The 21,157-nt window shown below is 42.4% G+C and overlaps 1 protein-coding gene across 9 annotated transcripts in view; it reads left to right on the top strand.

The window, feature by feature from the left end:
• Atp1a2 (ATPase Na+/K+ transporting subunit alpha 2) overlaps window positions 1-21,157 on the top strand; it is a 71,951-nt gene that overhangs the window by 40,180 nt on the left and 10,614 nt on the right. For 5 of the 9 annotated variants that reach the window (XM_074047705.1, XM_074047706.1, XM_074047702.1 and 2 more), the window contains 11 exons: window positions 3,974-4,242; window positions 9,199-9,397; window positions 9,636-9,745; window positions 9,927-10,061; window positions 13,089-13,278; window positions 13,418-13,590; window positions 17,513-17,649; window positions 18,035-18,185; window positions 18,501-18,669; window positions 20,026-20,180; window positions 20,333-20,456. In XM_074047705.1, coding sequence (XP_073903806.1) covers window positions 3,974-4,242; window positions 9,199-9,397; window positions 9,636-9,745; window positions 9,927-10,061; window positions 13,089-13,278; window positions 13,418-13,590; window positions 17,513-17,649; window positions 18,035-18,185; window positions 18,501-18,669; window positions 20,026-20,180; window positions 20,333-20,456 — 1,812 coding nt within the window. Of the gene's footprint in view, window positions 1-3,973; window positions 4,243-9,198; window positions 9,398-9,635; window positions 9,746-9,926; window positions 10,062-13,088; window positions 13,279-13,417; window positions 13,591-17,512; window positions 17,650-18,034; window positions 18,186-18,500; window positions 18,670-20,025; window positions 20,181-20,332; window positions 20,457-21,157 lie in introns of those variants that run through there. The other 4 variants (XM_074047701.1, XM_074047703.1, XM_074047707.1 and 1 more) reach the window with 4 other exon arrangements.

The following is a 21,157-nucleotide window of genomic DNA, read 5'->3' as shown; positions in this document are numbered from 1 at the left end:
CTATTAAATTGAGAAGTTTTTGTGCAAAGTAGTAGTGTTTACCCTAGACCAATTTACCCTAGGCTAGTTTACAAACTAGAGGCACAACTTTAATCTTTACCTTTGCCTCCCTACTTGATTGGGCTATGGTACAAAATGCCTCTCTCTGGTTCCCTATGCCTCTTCTAGGAAACCTGAGCTATTTCTCTGATGATATGGAAGGTGTATAAAGCAGCCAGTCTGGCCTAGAATATGGGATGCTTGCTTCCTCAATGTGCCCCTAGAAGTAGGCTAAACTGTGGTACAGAATAGATTTCGGTGATACTATAGCTGCCTACCCTCACCTCATTACAATGTGATGTCCTTTTGGCACCTCTCAATTACTTTAGTAACTTCCTGAGACTTAACAATGCCTCTGTCAACCAATTTGAAGGTCATCAGTAGAGTGCTTCATACCGTAAACCTTTCCAGAATTCCCCTTTCATATAAACACTGACCAGACCAGTCTATGACATGAATAGGTCTCTGCTAAAGGTACCCTTAGAAACGGAGACACCCCTGCCAGCTGCTCTATGATATGATGCTTGTGGGAACTGCTAGACTAGTGCCACCCTTACTCAATCACATGTGGGATTCTTATCCATCTTTCTGGAGACCCTCAGCTCATCTGAATGAAGAGAAGAAAGAACTGCATATTTGATGTCTGCTATGTGCCTAAGCCTGTCCTAGACCCTAAAAACATTCAATTTTACTTGAAGGTGTGGCTCAAGTGGTAGAACACCTGCCTGGTATGCATGAGGTCCTTAGTTCAAACCCCAAGATTGCCAAAAAAAAAAAAATCCAACAAATACAATAGTTTAGCCAGGCACCAATGGCTCATGCCTATAATCCTAGCTAGTTGGGAGGCTTGAGATATAGGGAGGGGGGATTATGGTTCCAGGCAAAAAAGTTTGCAAGACCTCATTTTCAAAATAACCAGAGCAAAATGGACTGGAGGTGTGGTTCAAGTGGTAGATTCCCTGCTTTGGAAACACAAAGCTCTGAGTTCAAACCCCAGTCCCACTCAAAAAAAAAAAAAAGTCAATTTCACAGCTTTGTAGGTGACTCCATACCATTTAAAGATAAGGGAGCCTGAGTCTCAGACAACTTAATGTAATTTTCCCCCACAGAAAAGGGCTAGTAATTTAGAAAGTTGGAGCATTTTAGCTTTCAAATAAGTGCTATTTCTATAATATGTTCCTTTTTCTTACTCTGACTTTAGTGGAAGGGATTTCAGTCATTCATTGTGGTAAAGCAGGAAGAATTGTTTTAAATAAAGTCTTGCTGGTGGAGTGGCTCAAATAGTAGAGTGCTTGCCTGGCAGGTGTGTAGGCCCTGAGTTCAAATCCCAGTACCACCAAATAAATAAAAAGTCTTGCTCCCTCATTTCGAGTCATGTAGGTGAGTGGCCTGCATCGTGTATGTGTTCAAGTTGCCCTTCAAGATCTTAAAGACATGGCTCAGCCCTTGCTTAGCCAGCAAAAACTGCAGTGCCACCAAAAACAGCCCCCTCCCCCCAAAAATATGTTGGTCACCCTTCTAACTCAAGAAGCAGTGCTGGTGGAGAGGAAGCTCTAGAAAAACACAGAAACCTAGCTGTTATGGCCTATGCTACCCAGTAGGGGTCAGACTGGCTCTAGCCAGAAAAGCGGAAGGGGGCTCAGGTTAGGCAGCACTTTTCAGCTAAGGACCTTTGGAGCTGGAGAACTCTTTACTGTGGGAGAAGAGGGCTGTCCGGTGCATTGCAGAATGTTTACCAGCATCTCTGCCTTCTACCTATGAGATAACAGTATTAGTACCCACCCCTCCACACTCCCTCCCCACTGGGGCAACCAAAATGTCCCCAGACATTGCCCCCTGAGGCGTAAATTGCTCCCACTTGAGAAGCACTAGTTGGAAGATAAAGAGATGCGGGAACAAAGGAATCCACCAAAAGGGTAGCTAGTGTTCCTGTGACTCTAAAAACTGACAAAGCAAGAAACATACAGGGCCTAGTGGAGTGGCTCAAGTGGTAGAGCACCTGCCTAGCAAGAGTGAGACCCTGAGTTCAAACCCCAATGCCTCCAAAAAAAGAAAAGTCTACAAGAAGAAACACTCAGGGACCAGAGATATTCTGATTAAAGGTATCCTGGTGAAGACAATGGAGGCAACAGTAAAACTGGGTATCCTGGGCTAGCAGAGTGGTTCAAGTGATGGAGCTCCTGCCTGGCAAGTGTGAGGCCCTGAGTTTAAAAAAAAAAAAAAGAAAGAAAGAAAACTCTGGGTATCCTGGAGAACTATGAGAGCTCTTCAGAAATTTTTCCAACTTGGAGACCCTTATTTGTATCAACTAAATGTGAGAATAGAATATAATGACATTTCAGTAGGTCTTCCATTCCTACCATGTTTTAGACTGTTGACAGCTTTCTCTCTGTATAAACCAAATAAATAACAAGCATTTCCAATTCACAGTTGGCATGTCTTAGTTGAGTGTCTCTGACAAAAAAGGAAAAAAAAAATCTCTCTTCTCCCACACTCAACATAGAACCCTTCTGTGTCCAAACATGTGGGGATTTTCCCTACTAACAACCAGTTCTCCAGCAGCCATCAACTAGGTGTCCTAAAATTCGGCTCAATCTTTACACTGCTTACCTGGAGACACCGTCAGATGAGGACTTTCCTCCACTTCAAACTCCAATCCAAGCAGCAGGTCATCATCTATACTTCTGACAGACTGGCTGTCATGGTTCCCATGACCTCTTCCTTGGGCTCAATTAACATGCTAGGACAGGGAAACACTTGACCTACATTTTCTTTTTTATTATAGAGGATATTACAAAGAATGTAAGTGAACAGCCAGATGGAAGAGATATGCACATGGGCAGGATATGTGAGCAGGGTGTGTGCCACCCTGCAAGCACCTCTCTGATGTTTGCTGACATGGAAGTCCTCCAAACCTAGTCTTTTTGGCTTTTTAAATTATTACATAGACATGATTGACTACATCATTGGCCATTACATCAACCTTCAACCCCTGTGTTAGTCATCTCCCATCACTGTGACAAAATACCTAGATAAGCAACTTATGAGGAAGAATTTCTTTAGGCTCACAGTTTCACAGGTTTTAGTCCATGGTCACTTGGTCCCATTGCTCTGGGGCTGTGACAAAGCAGAACATTAAAGCACATGGTAGAGCAAAGCTGCTCACCTCATGGTGGCCAGGATTGAGAGAGGAAGGAACTGAGGTCCCAATATACCTCTCAAATGCTTGCCCCAATGACCTACTTCCTCCAACTAAGCTCCACCTCCTAAAGTTTCTACCACCTTCCAATAGTGCCACCAGCTGGGGATCAAGCCTTCAACACATGAGTCTTTGAGAGACATTCCAGATCCTCCTCAGAGTCAGGCAGTGGGGCTGAAAGCTCAACCCTCTAATCACATGTTGCTTTCCCCCTAGCAACTAGCTCCTTTGCTATGGCTATCGAAGAGCACACCAAGGATTGCCTCATTAAAACAAAAGATTCTCTTATCACCCAGGAAATTCTAAGGGATTTAGGAGTTCTATGTCAGGCTGAACTTGGGTTTAAATTCAGAGCCTCACACTTGCAAGGCAAGTGCCCTCACCACTTGAACCACTCCACCAGCCCTTTTTTGTGAGGGGTTTTTTTGAGATAGAGTATCAGGAACTATTTGCCTGGGGCTGGCTTTGAATCTCAAATCTGATCTCTGCCTCTCTAGTAGCTAGGATTCAGATGTGAGCCACCAGCGCCCAGTTCAGACATTCCTATTATTCAGGAAATTACAAAGGTCTTAGGAACCAGGGGCAAAGACCAAATATTAAGACAAAAATATTCCCCTAGCAACCCTATCTATAAGAGTTTTAGAAATTCTATGTTAGGAATTGGGGACAAAGGCTAACACAGGTATTTCTTATTATATCACAGTATCACATCACAGCTTCTCCATTCATCCACAGGAACAGCCAAGGGTGTTGTGATTGCAACAGGAGACTGCACAGTGATGGGCCGAATTGCCTCACTGGCATCAGGCCTAGAGACGGGCAAGACCCCCATTGCTATTGAGATTGAACACTTCATCCACTTGATCACAACAGTGGCCATTTTCCTTGGTGTCACTTTTTTTGGTCTCTCGCTTTTCCTGGGCTATCCCTGGCTTGAGGCTATTGTTTTTCTCATTGGCATCATTGTGGCCAATGTGCCTGAGGGGCTACTGGCCACTGTCACGGTAAGTAGACAAGGTAGAGGGTGGCATCTGGGCAGACAAACTAATTCAGGGAAATGATATCACTAGCACATTTTTTTTTTTGGTTGGTCTGGATTTTGAATCAGGGCTTTGTTCTTGCAAAGCAAGCATTCTACCACTTAAGCCACATACCTCCAGTCCATTTTGCTCTGGTTATTCTTTAGAGATGGGGTCTTGGGAACTATTTGCCCAAACTGACCTCAAATTGTAATCCTTCCAATCTCTGCCTCCCAAGATGCTAGGATTTCAGGTGTGAGCCTCCAGCATCCGGCCACTAGCTTCTTTTTTGTTGTTGAACCTCTCAACTGCAGAGTGTTCCTGATATATAAGTGTCAGAAATAATTTACCTCCCAATATTGCATTGACTTCCTTCATCGATTCATATTTTCTAGTGTCTGCTCTTTCTCTTTGATGAGAGATAGGAAGCAAGTTGAGATGGAAAAAGAAAATGAGTTCTGGTCCTGGGTGTACTGGCTGATGAATTTGGCCAAATCATTTAACATCTCCAGCCTCAATTATTCATGGGTTTGTAGAGAAAGATTAATTTAGAATTATAGAATCCTACTGGAAAGAACTTCAGAGGCCATATAAATTCAACACTTGAGCCAACACTGAATATCCTCTATAAAATCCATGGACGATGATATTTTTCTAGTAATGGGGAGCATACCCCTTTTTGTCTCAGCCCATTTCATTCTTGGATTACTCTGGTTGAATTTCATTGTGTTGAGCAGAAATACATGTCCTGTTTCATCCTACTTTTCCCGGCTGAAGATTAAAAATAAGTTGAATCTCTCCTATAGTCTAGGCTCTTAGATTTATTTTATTATATCAGTGTACATTAATTGTATAAAAGTTTCGTTGTGATTTTTCCATAGAGACATACAATGTGCTTTGATCAACTCACCCCTCCATTATACTTTCTAGCATCCCCCTTTTCAAACAGTATTTAGTGGGTTTCATTATGCCATCTTCATACATTATGTAACATACTTTGATCATGTTCAGTCTCTCCTTTTCTCCTCCCCTCCACCCCCTGCCTCCCCCACAGACAGTCTCTCTTTTATGTTCATGTCCCATCATTATTATTGTTATCCCTTTAGGTCTAGATTACACACATGAGCAAAAGCATGCTATATTTGACTTTTTAAACTTGGCTTATCTTGCTCACCATCATGATCTCCAGTCTCATCCATTTTCCTGCAATTGACAAATTTTCATTATTTTTTTATGGCTGAAAAGTACTTCATTGTGTATACATCACATTTTCTTTATCCACTCCGTGGTATTGGACAGCAAGGCTGATTACATAACGTGGCTATTGTGAATAAGGCTGTGAGAAGCATGGGTGTACAGGCATCTCTCTTGTATGCTGACTTACGCTTCTTTGGACATATACCCAAGAGTGGTATAGGAGGGTCATAGGTCTATTTTTAGTTTGTTTGTTTTGGCACTACTGGGGTTTGAACTCAGAACCTCACACTTAGTAGGTTTGCTCTACACTCGAGCTACTCCATCAGCCCTTTTGTTGTTGTTGTTGTTGTTAGATATTTTTGAGATAGGGTCTTACTTTTTTGTCCGGCTGGACTTGAACCTCGATTCTCTACCTCCTGAGTAGCTAGGATTATAGGCATGAGCCATTGACCCCCAACTTTTTTTTTTTTGATAGTACTGGGGTTTGAACTCAGGGCTTTGTACTTGCTAAGCAGGTGCTCTGTTACTTAAGCCACATCCCTATCCCTGTTTGCTTTAGTTAATTTTTTTATTTTATATTTTGGTTGATTTTTGTAATAGGATCTCACTTTTGTGCCCAAGACAGCCAGAACTATGCTCCTCCTACTTACACTTCCTGAATAGCTGGAATGATGCACAGTATCACACCCATCTTTTTTATATTATTATTATTATTATTGGTTAGATGGAGTCTCCCAAACTTTTTGCCCTGGGTGTCCTTGAACGTGATCCTCCCAACCTCCACCTCCTGAGTAGCTAGGATTACAGGCATGAGCCACCATGCTCAGCTTATTTTTGTTTTTTTGATGAATCTCCATACTGACTGCTGTAGTGGTTGCACTAATTTAATGGCACCAACAGTGTATGAGGGTCCCTTTTCCCCTTCCTCCTCACCAACATTTGTTGTTGTTTGTTTTCTTGATGATAGCCATTTTGACTAGGTTGAGATGGAATCTCAGTGTCATTTTGATTTGCATTTCGTTTATAGTTAAGGATGTTGAACATTTCTTCATGTGTTTGTTGCCATTTGTGCCTCTTTTGAGAGCTGTCTGTTCAATTCATTTGCCCATGCATTAATTGTGTTATTTGTTCTTTTGGTGTTTTAATTTTTTTAGCTTTTTGTATATTCTGGATATTAATCTTTTATTAATCCATTATATTAATCCTGATGCAAAGTTTGCAAAGATTTTCTCCCATTCTGTGGGTTGTCTCTTGATTCTGTATTTGTTTCCTTTGATGTACAGAAGCTTTTTAATTTGATGCAATTCCATTTGTTAATCCTTCTCTTATTACCTGGACAATTGGAGTCCTGCTAAGAAAATAATTGCCTTTGGCTATATCTTCAAGCATTTTCTCTGTTTTCCTATAAATAGTTTCAAAGTTTCAGGTCTTACAGTAAGATCTTCATCCAGGTCTGACAGTGTAGCTCAAGTGGCAGAGAGGCTGACAAGCTAGTGTGAGGCCCTGAGTTCAATCCTAGTACTGCCAAAATAAAAATATTTTGTTTATTTTGAATTGATTTTTGTACAAGATGAGAGATAGGGTCTAGTTTCATTCTTCTTCATGTGGATATCCAGTTTTCCCCAGCACCATTGTTGAAGAGACTGTCTTTTCTCCAACACATGTTTTTAGCTCCTTTGTCAAAAATCAAATAGCTATAGTTGTACGGGTTTATTTCTGGGTCTTCTATTCCATCCTATTAATCTACATGCCTGTTTTTGTAGTAAAATTCAAAACCAGGTATTGTGATACCTCCAGCATTTTTTTTTTTTTGCAGTACTGGGGTTTGAACTCGGGGCATCATGCTTGCTAAGCCAATGTTTGTCTTTGTCAGTGAGATGCATTTCTTGTAGAGTCTTGTTTTTTAATCCAACCTGTCAACGTATATCTTTTTATTGGAGAATTGAGAACGTTAACATTCAGTGCTGTTATTGAAATGTGTGTAGTATTTCCTGTCATTTTGTTGTTCTGGGATGTTTACTTCTTTCCTAATCCTCATTTGCTTATCTACTCATGTAGTGAGATTTATTCTTTCTTATATTTTCATGATTGCATTTATCTTCCTCTTCTAGGTGTAGGATTCCTTTCAGTATCTTCTGCAGTAATGGTTTAGTGGTCATGAATTACTTTATTTTTTGTGTATCATGGGAGGCTTTTATTTCTCCTTCAATTATGAAAGAGCTTTTGCTATCTAGGTTGATGGGTATTTTCTTTCAGTGCTTGGAATATATCATCTCATGTCCTCCTAACTTTTAGAGTTTCTGTTGAGAAATCTGCCATTATTCTGATGGGCTTCCCTTTATATATAATTTGTCACTTCTGTCTTGCAGCTTTCAGTATTCTTTCTTTGTTCTGTGTATTTAGTGTTTTAACTATAATGTCTTGGGGAGGCTCTCTTTTTATCTTGTCTATTTGGTGTTCTGAAAGCTTCCTGTACCTGGAAAACTCCCTCTTTTTCAAAATTGGGGAAATTTTCTGCCATTATTTTATGTAATATGTTATCCATGCCTTTAGTGTGCACCTCTTCTTCTTCTATATCCATAATTCATAGGTTTAGTCTTTTAATGGTGTCCTACATATCTTGCATGTTCTGTTCATACTTTCTTAGTATGTTAGATATTAAGTATTTTAGATAAAGATCTGAGTGTTCTAATTCTTTATCTTTATATTCTATTTTCAACTGTTTCAGCAAGGCTTTCAACTGAGTTTTCTATTTGGGTTATTGAACTTTTCATTTTCAGAATTTTAATTTGATTTTGTGGAATATATGAATTCCTCTTTCATATCTGCATTGTCTTCCTTATTTTATTTGGCTATTTATATTTGCTTTGAATTCATTCAGGTGTTTATACATGTCTCCTTTAATTTTGTGATTATTCTTATCATTAGTCACTAGCCCCATAGATTTTTGATGGTGGTCATTATGTCTCCTCAAACTCTCTGGGTAGGAGGTGAAGTAATCCTGTTTCCCTTAGCCATTCTTCCTATGGCAAGGTCTTCAGATTCCTTGTCTTGCTGATGACCCATTTGGAGTATGCTCTAGTTTATCAACATTCTTCTTAAAATAGAAATGAGAATACTACCAACATGAAAACATTGGGACTGATGGTATTATGTAAATAAATGATAACCACATCATTGGAATTCTGTACTTGCATAACCATAGCCTAAGAATTTGTTAGCTTTTAAAGCAATCTTGGCATACACCTGACTTATATTGAATTTATGATCAACAAAATCTTACAGTTTATATGATTTCTAAAGTCTTTACAGTGCTGTTGTATTCCTTCCTGATGTCATCATTTTATCTTGTCCATTCTTGTTTTAAGCTATTGTTATAATGGTACCTCCATATCTAGCATCTTATACCACAATAAAAGACTATCTATTTATGTGGCCCTGGAAAAACTGGACCTAGGGAGAAAGGTGTGGCTTGGACTTGAAACAGCTTACTGAATAGTAAAGCTGCAAGGATCCTGGGGAAGAGGCTCCCTCTCTGTGATACACTGGTAAAGGAACACAGTGAAACTGTTGCTATAACGCACACACTAAAATCACTTTCCCAATATCCTTTACCATACTACACATGGAATTTATAAAAAGTAGACAGAAACAAAATGGAAATAAAAATGATCAAATTTCCAAAACACAAAGTGGTGTGAGTAGCCCCCCTCTACCCATTCTCTCCCCTCTTGGTGGCTTTAGGTGTGCCTGACCCTGACAGCCAAGCGCATGGCACGGAAGAACTGCCTGGTGAAGAACCTGGAGGCAGTGGAGACACTGGGCTCCACGTCCACCATCTGCTCAGACAAGACAGGCACCCTCACCCAGAACCATATGACGGTGGCCCACCTCTGGTTCGACAGGAAGGTGTATGCAGCTGGCACCAGTGAAGATCAAACTGGTGACTAGTGGTATTGGTAGGCCAAGAGTGGAAGGATTTGGGAGATATGATGAGTGAGCTTAAAGAATAATGAGTCCAGACAAAGAAGAGAGAGCTGGAGAGTTGAGTGGAGAGAGGGGAGGTATGGAGGAAAAGCAATATCACCTCAGTGTATTTGGGTACTAAACAGGATGTGATTAACCCCTTGCTTTAAACTCTCCTAGTCCCTGCTCACAGTTCTTTCCTTCTTTCTCCCTAGAGAAAATATTTGCTGAGGGCTCTGCTACCTGGCTAATCCTGGCCCGAATTGCTGGCCTCTGCAACCGTGCTGACTTTAAACCTCATCAGGAGACTCTGCCCATAACTAAGGTGTCAGGCCTAAAGGGAAAGAAACAAGTGTCTTCTCCCAAAATATCATTTTCCTTGTGCTTAGTGATTTTCCCTATCCACTCCCTACCCTCCCTATCTTCCCCTCTACTTGTGGCCAGAGGTAAGCCCCCCACCCAGGTAGCATGCCTCTGGGACTTATTATATAAACCCATCCTGACAGAGGGCAACAACAGGGGATGCTTCTGAGTCAGCCCTCCTCAAGTTCATCGAACAGTCTTACAGCTCTGTGAAGGAAATGAGAGAGAAAAACCCCAAGGTGGCAGAGATTCCCTTTAATTCTACCAATAAATACCAGGTACAGAACTGACAAAGGTAGGAGAATGGGGTGGAGGGGGGCGTGGGATCATCAGTGGGAGAACAGGAGTTTTGCTTTTGCCTTCAACTGCACCTCTGAGCAGAGGAGAGCCAGTATCTCAATTAGGAGGAAGGCTTGCCCCAAGGAAAAGTGACGAACAGTTGATAAGGTAAGAGGCATTTATCCAAAGAACTCTGACCTGTGCCATCTGCAGAGAAGGTAAATTATAAAATGCTCTCTGAAATGTTCATAGGTAGTAGAGGCTGATTGGTGAAAGTTATGTCAGAGTCATAAGCAGCTGTTAGGTGGCACCAGTATTTACTGTGAGATTTGCCACTGCAGAATAGGGTTGTGTCCACAAGGAACTCTTATTTCATTTGCTGTTAAATATTTCCTCTCCCTCCATGCCTACAATTCTAGCAGCTGCCATCAGGTGATGATTAAAGACCTCTAGTAGGTTTAAGCTTTTCATTTCCCAGGAGCATTTTGATGCATTATCCAGGGACTGTAGACAAGAGAAAAGGAAATGTGAGTGACAGAGAGTGGTGGCACAAATAAAATCTATAGAAGCCAGACATGTCAATACATACTTGTAATCCTAGCCCTTGGGAGGCTGAGGAAGAAGGAACACCAGTTTGAAGCCAGACTAGGATATATGTGCGTTTGAGGCCAGCCTGGTCTTAAATAAACAAACAAACAAATAAAGTCCATAGAGGAATAGGAGAAACAGTATTTCTTTCCCAAGTAAGAATCCTTGTAGATTTTGAAGAGAGAGTTCCAGTAGAAAGTAGTGAATAATAGCCTTACCTTGACTTGAAGTTGACCAGGACATTTTCCTTAGGGAGAAAAGGTTTTCCAAATTTCTGCACGACCATAAAGGCAGACATTCCGGTATGTGAAACAAGGGAAATAAGACTCCCAACTCAGTTTTGCCTTTCCATTGCATAACAAAATAACATAGTCTATATAGAACTTTAAAAACTCAATTTCCTGTATTTTTATATTGAACACTGAGCAAGTAAGAGTTAAATAGATCCATACTTCCTGTCTCAATTGATTTTAGTCAGGGTAGTAAAATAGGTCTCTTAGGCTCCAACTGCAAGCTGCAGTTCCACTTTTTTTTTTTTTTTTTCTGACATTTGGTAGCTTCACTAACCAGACAGGGATTTTGTGGCTTGGCAAGGCCTGAGTAAGGCCTTTGGAAAGAATTAGGTACTTCTCTCTCCATGTGATTCAAAGTAAGAGTAAAACATATTCACAACATTGTTTAGGATGTCCAACAAGTAACGATGCTCCCCAAAATGACTATGATAATGCTTCTTGAGCTACTGTCACTCAAATAGCAGGGCTGTCCTCTGTGGTACACCATGTGTAATAGGTCAGACCACTGGCTACTCAGAGTGGCAGGCACAAGTTCTGGGAGGCTCTCAGTAAACTGCCTTAATTAACTTGCTCTAAGGGTAGAGGCTGCAGCCTTTCATCGTTTGCAAAGCTTTGTCTCGTTCCCACCCTGAGATGGAAGTGAAACAGAGAAGATTTCCTCTTCTGGCATTTCCAGTTTCTCCTTCCTTCTTCTTTATCTATAATCTTCTACTAAGATGTGATTTTTCTGTGACCAAGTTACTAGCGGAAGTACCTCTTGCTCTCACTTCTGGGCCTTTCACTCACTCAACAAATATTTATTGAGCACTCATAAAATTGAGCTTTGTTAGCCTTTCACAGCTTTCTGCTGAAACAAGTTAAGGTTTTTCCTGTTAACTGCTTAAGCATATTCTGAGCATAATTGAACCATCTCTAACAGAACAGTTGTGACCACATTTTATGCACTGTTTTCTCACCCTACTTGTCCTTTGGACTGCAAAGTCTAGCCTCCCCCTGTGCTCCCACAATTCCTTTCAGTGGGGTGATTTTGTTCCCAACATGCAACATAGCAGACATTTTCTATCAGTCACAAGAGGAATCCCATAAAGTTCCTTTCATAGATCAGAGATCAAGAGAAAATGCAAAACCTAAGCCATCTGATTGCACTCTCCTGCTTGCTATGGTTTCCTCAGGTTCACTTCATGAACACGTCCCCTTTCTACCACACCACACTCTCCCTTACCGGACACCCAGGCTCATGTGTGTGACTTTAGAGTGACTATGTGACTAACCTATTTTTGGGTTACATCTCACAGTTTTCAAAGGTTTTGTTTTTTGTTTGTGTGTTTTTACCAATTCTCTCTCGCTCTCTCTCTGGCAGAACTGGGATTTGAACTCAGGGACTTCACTCTTGCAAAAGCAGGTGCTTTACTGCTTGAACCACACCTCCAGTCCATTTTTCTCTGGGTATTTTGGAGACAGGGGTCTCATGAACTATTTGCCCAGACTGACCTTGAACTCAATCTCAGCCGCCTAAAGGAGCTAGGATTATAGGCACATGCCACCGGTGCCCAGCTAACTATCTCTCATTAACCCCCCTGAAGCTGGTAGCATGGCTCAAGTGCAGCTAGTAAGCATGAAACCCTGAGCTCAGACCCCCAATACCACCAATCACTTATTGAAGTAGGTAAGTCAGAACCTTTTACGTTTTAGGGAAGGAACTAAGGTTTTGCAGAATTAAGTGGATTGACCCAAAGTCGTACAGCAAGTAAGGCATCCATGTTGGCTGCAGAACACAATCTTTGAGCTCTAAGTGTTCTTTCCTGCTTACTATGCTGTCTTTCTTCACCAGCCCCACTATTTCTGCCCTCAAACCATCCAATCAGCAAGGAAGCAGGGGGAAAATGAGAATGCCATTTTGCCTTCAGAGAGCATCCAGTCTAGCTGAGATCATAATAGAGTTTCATGTGCAAATAATACTAGGCTGGGATTTCCTGGAAAGGGGAGGGGCTGGGGCCGGTTTTATGTCTGATTTGACATGAGCAGTGGTGCAGGATGGTGGGGTAGAAGGGGATAATATGAAACAGGTTGCCTGTCTTTTTTACCTTCAAAACTTTCCTGACCCTGCTCTCCTGTCCTGTTCCACCATTGCTTCCTCTCCTCTAGATGTCCATCCACCTTCAGGAGGATGACTCCCAAGCCCATGTGCTGCTGATGAAGGGTGCTCCTGAGAGGATCTTGGAGTTCTGCTCAACTATCCTCCTGAATGGACAGGAGTACCCACTTGATGACAAAATGAAGAATGCCTTCCAAAGTGCCTACTTGGAACTGGGAGGTCTCGGGGAGCGAGTGCTGGGTGAGGAGCTATGGAGGGGTGCTTTTGAAAGAATGGCATTGAGATGGGTCACTTGGGGTGAACAGTCTAGTATATTGGGGTGAGGGGGATAGGGACATAGAGAGGTGAATGAGTGCTGGTCCCTTCTGTTTTTCTCCAGGGTTCTGCTTCTTGAATCTGCCTAGCAGCTTTCCTAAAGGATTCCAGTTTAATACAGATGAACTAAATTTTCCCATGCAAAATCTGTGTTTTGTGGGCCTCATATCCATGATTGACCCTCCTCGAACTGCTGTGCCTGATGCTGTGAACAAGTGTCGCAGTGCAGGGATTAAGGTAAATACCTACTAACGCCAAAAGCCCCTCACTTGTCACAAATTGGGGCAACTAGGTAGAAAACCCAGCTCAGTGTAGGTGCTTAATAATCTTAGCTAAGCTGGTTTCTGCCTCCTTGAGCTTATGATTTTTAGATTTGGGAGATAGTTAATAATATTAGATTAGCATTGAGCATTAGAATCACTGGGGCAACTTGAAATTTGTGACGTCTAAGCCACACCTCAGACCCATTAAATTAAAAACTCTCAGGATGAGTCCAGGGCATCTGTATTTCAGAATTTTTCCTGGAACCAAGCATGGGTGGCTCACACCTATAATCCTAGCTACTTGGGAGGCTGATATTGGAAGGATTTCAGTTCAAGGCCAGCTAGGGCAAAAGTTTGCTAGACCCATCACAATAGAAAAGATCTGGGCCTGGTGGTGTGTGCCTGTCATCCCAGCTACAGTGGGAAGTGAAAAATAGGAGGGTCTTGGTCCAGACCATCTAGAGTAAAAGGCAAGACTCTGTCTCCAAAATAACCAGAGCAAAAAGTGCTGGAGGTGTAGCTCAAGTGGTAGAGCACCTGTCTGGTAAGCATGAAGCCTGAGTTCTATCCCAGTATTACCAAAAAAAAAAAAAAAAAAAAAATACTGGAAATTCCATTGAGCCAACAAGTTTGAGAATCAGTGTTCAGTAAAATGCTTCTCAAACTATTGAGTATGTTAGTCACTTAGAGATTTCTTTTTTCAATGCAAGTCCTGATTCAGTAGGTCTAAGACCCCTGGAGGTTGCACATTTTAAACAATCTTCAAGGTTATGCTGCTGCTGCAGATCCCAGACCATACAAGGAGTAACTGCTGGGATGGGTGGTGATAGAGTGAGGCAAAGGGAGTGGGGATCCACAGCAGGCAATGGTAAGGATGAGATATTGACAGCTGGGAAGCCCTCAATGGGTCTGACTTGGAGTGAGCAGCTTCCCTAACAGGCACAAACCTCTGACCTTGGAGTAAAAGCTAGAAACTAAAGTGAATTGATCCAAGAGTGAAACTCAGCTGCAGGACAAACTCAGACCTGGGAAGTCCCCTTTGGGTCAGGGTGGATGTTGGACTTCATGGGATGCCAGCAGTGGAATTCCTCTAATTCTGAGATGTTGTGTGTCCCATGTTTCCAGGTCAATGACACAGATTAGATATTGACACCTTCGCTGCTCATACTTTGTATGATAGGTTACCTGCCGATTTTGGGTCCTTGGGGAGGACAGGTTAGAGTAGAGAGCCTTATTTTAGACCTGTGACTGTTGGCAGTTTGTCTAAGGGTCAGCCTAGGCTATGCTCAGTTTAGTGACTGGCCACTAGAGTAGAAACCAAAGAAAGGATGTGTGAAATTATTGTAAATGAATTCTGTAATCACTACCTTTCAAAACTCTTGAGGTGGTAAGTTCTTTGCAGAGAGCATTATTATGGCACATCCACATAAAATGGCCAAGTTACCTTGACATTCCCCCACAGTTCTGCAAGCTACCATATAATATGGTAGAAGAAGGCATGTATCTGAATTTTCTGAGCTTTGAAGCCAAATATCAGAATGAGGAATAACATCGTGGCATGAAGTCTACAATTTTTCTCACCTGAGAGTTTATGGATGCCTTTAGCAAAAGATAGTCAGAATTGTGCTAATAAGTGGGGAGGCCCAATAGGACAAAAAGGGGCAATTTTAGTTAGGATACCTACCAGATCAGAATGTCATCACAGCCTGAGGCAGAGCCCAGCTCATGGTAGTTTGGAAGAACTCTGAGAGCTGGTTTTTGGCTGGAAGCTAAAGCAGGAGGCCTCAGTGCTTTCTGGCCAGTACTTGTTCTGGTCCCAAGTTTACTGATCTCACTACAATTTCTTACCTTCTTCTGATCTCTAAACTGACAAAAAGTTGGCAGACTCAGTGGGGAATTGTGACTCGTCTCTCACTTATAGAGAAGTATAAGACATACAAATAGTGCTACTCTTCAGGGAGGAAAAAATACAGTGGACATATAGGAGCTTGTCCTGTAGGGAGACCCTTCCAAGGTCAACTCTGAAATGGTGTTGATGCAGAGCTGATATATGTTACAGACTGCTGGATAAAAGAGGTTGCATAATGGTTGTATAGCAGCAAAGTTTTTATAAGGAAATGATTGGGGGGACTAAGGTTTCCCAGGTGGCCACTTGCTCACAATTGTGAAATAAATGTGATTTTAAAAAATGTTCCCATCATATTTGCCACTAACCAAGGAACTCAGTAGTATGAAGATACTTTGGCCCCCTCAAAGAACTGTAGCTAGGCTTTGAATACTATGACAAGAGCCTACACTTCATTACCAACACCAAAGTTTTTCTCAGATGGGTCTGATCTGGAGGAAGATGGGAAGGGAATAAGTGGGCAGTTTACAAGACTGCATGGAAACAGTAGAGGTATAGTCAGCACCAAGAAGTTGAAAACAAACTTCTTTCAGTACTTGCTAAATTCCAGAAACTGCGAGATACCCTTTACCTCAGAGAGAGCCATTCTCTGTAGAATGGTGCTCCACTGTATGACTGCATCTCAGTGCTTGGTGACATTGTTTCACAGGAACTCGTTCTTGGGGTGACTAACTTTGTATTTTTATTTCTCTGACATGGTACAGTGGTTCTGCTGGAAGTTACTATAGAGCAGACCATCTGCCCATCGGGCTGGGTGAGGTACCAGGAAAGTATAAGGATGACGACATGCCTTGTCCCACGGGTCCTCAGCCACCACTGAGGAGCCACTGGGAAGCTTTCAGAGTATTGTAAGCCTAAATGGCATTGCTGAGAGCTTGATCTCAACTGCATCTGGAAGATAGGCTTCTTGTAGTTCCCTTCCAGATCCTCACCCGTTATTAGGTGCCCACAGGCCAAGCTTGTGAGGATCCAGTGGTTCACAGCTCAGCCAGGACACTAACATCAGTGGTTGTGGTTAACAGCTCAGTGCAGTTTTACTGTGTTTCTGGTAATCACACCTTAGTTAGCACTTTTCTGTCTCCTTCCAGCAAACCAGTGTGGAATGATGAGGCTTCATGAACCCCATTGTTGGTGCTTTAGGGAAAACTCCTTCAATGCTTATTTCCATACTTTGAAAACAAACATACTTACTCCACTGGGCCTCCATTCCTAAAAGAAGTGGATAATTTCATCACTGTCAGACACTTTCCCTCACATCAGACCTTGAAAAATTGTGTGCCTGGAGGGCTTCCAGGAACCTTGGGCAGGGGTTCTCAGATAGCCATAATTCCTTCATTCCCTCGCTCAGTTATTTGTTGAGATACTTAACAAACATCTCACCCTCACAAAGCTCTCAGACCAGTGGGGAGAGAAAGAGAGGGAAAATGGAAAGAAAGAGAGAGAGAGAGAGGTGACAAGTGCTGACATATGGGAAGAACAGAGTGTTGTTAAGGCACAAAGCATGGGCACCTCATCTTTGGGTAGAAACTGTGAGGCAGGGTAAGACAACTGGGATAAAGAGAGGTAGAGTGAGGATCTGAATGCACTGGGCCTGGAAGAAAGGTTGAGGGATTATTCCAGTCATTCCTTCATTACCACTTGTCCTATGTAGAAGTGTTCCTGTGTTGATGCTTAATGTTGCAGAATAGTTTCTAGAACAACTAGGTTCTCAATATTGCAATACATCCAAATCTCTGACTTGTTCCTGGGTAATCTAGAACCTGAATCGTCCTGCATTATATGGTCTGATGGTCTTGATTCTCTACTAAGGTAGAAGCCACAAGAGTAAAGCTCTTGGTCTATATTACAAGTTTTTGCAAATGAGTTACTTAAAAAAACCCTTGTGGAATGAAAATATTTTGAAAGTTATTATTCTTAGGGGAGAAAGATGAAGGATCCAGAACTTCTCTGAAGATATTATGCTCCTATTCCTTCCCCCACCCCAACCCAGGTGATTATGATAACAGGGGATCATCCTATTACAGCCAAGGCCATTGCCAAGAGTGTGGGCATCATTTCAGAAGGCAATGAAACAGTGGAAGACATTGCCGCCCGGCTTAGGATTCCCATCAGTCAGGTCGATACCAGGTAAGATCCCTAAAGAACTCTGATCTGCCATTGTCCCCTCCATCCTCAACCTGCTCCACCCATATACCACTTACTAAAATTCTTAGAGTCTCTTCAGTAGGTAGGATTGCGGTGTTTACACATTATAAAGTAAAATGTAATAGGGAAACACATAAATATTTCAAGGGGTTTTCAGAGGAAGCATGACAAGAAAGAAGTAGAGGAAAGTGAGGAGTGATTGGCAAAAGGAGAGAGGGGATGAAATGTGTCAACTTGGGGACAGTGTATGCTGGGAACAAAGGAGGAGACTGAGCTGGAAAGAAAAAAGGAACTAGACTAGAAGGCACCAGGACCCCTGATGAGTTCTCCACCCTCACATGTAGTCTTTCGAAATTCTTTCCCTCAGTAACATTAAAGCCATTGTGGTCCACGGCTCAGAGCTGAAGGGTATGAACTCACAGCAGCTGGACCAAATTCTCGAAAACCATAAAGAAATCGTGTTTGCTCGGACTTCCCCACAGCAGAAGCTCGTCATTGTGGAGGGGTGTCAGAGGCTGGTAAGGGAAGTCAAGGAGCCCTGGAGAACCTGCCAGAAATCATGTGTCAGGGCCCAGCCCTCAACCAAGCAGGGGAATGTGTGGGCTGGGTAGGACTCTTGAGTGTATCATCTTGAACCACCTAGGTGGCCCTCAGTTTGGAGGCTTCTTGAGGGTTTAAATATCTCAGGGGGAGCAAGAAAAGGAAGGGCCAAGAGTCCTAAGTCAATCATGATTGTATCAAGAAATCAAACTGAAACTGATTCAGGATCCTGAAATCAAATTATTCCTGAATTTAACAGTCATTTTTTCACTTCTTCTGTCTGGACTTCATAGGGAGCCATTGTGGCGGTAACAGGTGATGGGGTAAATGACTCACCGGCTCTGAAGAAGGCTGACATTGGCATTGCTATGGGCATCTCTGGCTCTGATGTCTCTAAGCAGGCAGCCGACATGATCCTGCTGGATGACAACTTTGCTTCCATCGTCACAGGCGTGGAGGAGGGTGAGGAAGCCAGGTGTCTAGGGTTGGGACTGACCATCAACTAAGGTAGGGCTTGGTGTACATTACCTTCACTCCCTTTTCCCATTATGCAACCTCCAATATCTTATAGAGACTGCAAAAAAAAATCTCTGTAAGACAAAATATTGCAAATTGGATCCAGCTGATACTTAGAGCTCATGCGATTAGAGAGTCCAGATTTGCCAGGGAGACTGAGACTCTGTCATAGCATAGTACCTTCCTGTCCTCTCACTGGGATTCAGGAGTGGCTACAGCAAGTGCCAACATGTAACTATAGCCCTGGGAAAGCTCCATGCTCCACAGTCTTCAGCAAGACCCCCTGTTCCCTGAGTGATGGGGACACTTCAAGATCAGCTGGAGAGTACAAATTGACTTCATGGGCTGGTGGAGTGGCTCAGGTAGTAAGAGCACCCACCTAGCAAGCGTGAGTCCCTGAGTTCAAACCCCAATATGCCAAAAAAAGAAAGAAAAAATTTGTTTAGCGGTAATAGAGTGTAATTGACTTCATGAGTCCCATTAAGTACCCTCTTCCTCAGAAAATCCATTTTCCTCAGAAAATGCTGCATCCCAGGCTCCCAAATTTCTGCCTGGATTGTTGTGTACTAAAACATGACCGTCTACATAGTAATAACAATTCCCATTTTATTGAAACCTAGTAAAATCCTGACACTTTGCTTGGTATTTTACCCATTCAATTCAATAAATTCTTGAGTGCTGAATATATACGAGGCACTATTCTAGATGTGAGGGACAAAAGACACAAGTCCCTGCCCATGTGCAACTTAATTTCCAAAGGGAAAGATAGACAATAAAATAAGCAAATTTTATAGTGTGTTAAGAGCAATGGGAAAAATGAAGTTGTGCAGGGAGAGATTTCAGTCTTTGAAAGAGTAGTCAGGGAAAGACTCAGAAATTTGCAAGGCAGGAGGAATGACACTGAGAGAGATAAGGAGCAATCAAGGTCACCAGCTGGTTAGGGCACAAAATGAGATTCAAACCTAAACCTGTCCTAGGCCCTGGCTCTTTCCACTTCAGCAATAATCTTGTAAAGGCTTTAATACTGACATTCTCAGACATCTCAGGATTGGCTAGGCCCAACCCTGCTTAATTTTCAGAGGTCAGAAAACATTAGCTATGTTGAATCCAGGAACAAAGAGCACAAAGTCAGAGCATGCTAATAAATCACAGTTCTAATTAATACACAATTCAGAAACAAAACTAGGGCAACCAACATTTTCATGGACCATGACACTTCTTCACAGTGGTCTCTCTGTCCAGTACCTCATTTGTGGGAGATCTATCCTTTTGGTGCTTCTCACAGAAGGTTGACCTCCCCAGGCCGCCTGATCTTTGACAACCTGAAGAAGTCCATTGCGTACACCCTGACCAGCAACATCCCCGAGATCACCCCCTTCCTGCTGTTCATTATTGCCAACATCCCCCTCCCTCTGGGCACTGTGACCATCCTCTGCATTGACCTGGGTACTGACATGGTGAGCACCAGGCTGGACCCCTGCTCTGGAACTCCTGTGAAATAGATTAGGAGTGGGGGAAAATCTGTGTCAAGGGAGGGGACAGAGCAGAGTTACTTCTGAGTTTTCCTCTGAACTTTGTGTACCTGTCATTCCTACCCTGCACATTTCAGGTCCCTGCTATCTCCTTGGCCTATGAGTCAGCTGAAAGTGACATCATGAAGAGGCGTCCACGGGACCCAAAGATTGATAAGCTAGTGAACAGCCGTCTCATTGCCATGTCCTATGGACAGATTGGTGAGCCCAGACAAGTGAAGGGTGAAGGGAGAGGAGAGTGGGTGTCCTGCCTGGATAACTTGAGCAATTCTGCTTGGAAGCCAGGGAGGTATTTTCTCAGCAACAAACTGTGCTAGGTACACATCAAGATCTGTTGGTCTCTTTTCTTCCCTTGATTTAAAGTCCAGTAGAAAAGGAACAAATGCTAAGCACTGGTGGCTCACACCTGTAAGCCTAACTACTTGGGAGATTGAGATGGGGAGGATCACAGTTTGACCACAGCTCAGACAAATAGTTTGTGAGATCCCATTTCCAAAATGACCAGAGCAAAATGGCTCAAGTGGTAGAGCACCTGCTTTGCAAATGTGAAGCCTTGAATTCAAACCCCAGTCCCATCAAAAAAAAAAAAAAATCCTACCAACAAAGAAGAAAAGGAACAAACATGCATAAGATGATAACATCTTTCCACATGCTAGCAAAAAGTACAGACCTAACACACTACAGGAGCACAAAGCATACACATTCACCAATTATGAGGACAGAGAGGTTTTATGGAAGAAACAGGACTTAAATTTGGTATCAGAAGGCTAGAACTTAGTCTAGTAAGTAGATACCTTTGTAGATACTACTAGTGGTAGTAGGTGTGCGGAGCCAGCAGGCAAGGGAAATTCATATGACATGGTTAGAGAAAAGTAAATAAACCATTTTGTTGGTGCTCTTAG

This window comes from Castor canadensis, chromosome 11 (assembly GCF_047511655.1).
Source record: "Castor canadensis chromosome 11, mCasCan1.hap1v2, whole genome shotgun sequence".
NCBI classification, from domain to species: Eukaryota; Metazoa; Chordata; class Mammalia; order Rodentia; family Castoridae; genus Castor; species Castor canadensis.
Note: the sequence above shows the minus strand (reverse complement) of the source record. Positions and strands in the feature narration are given on the sequence as shown.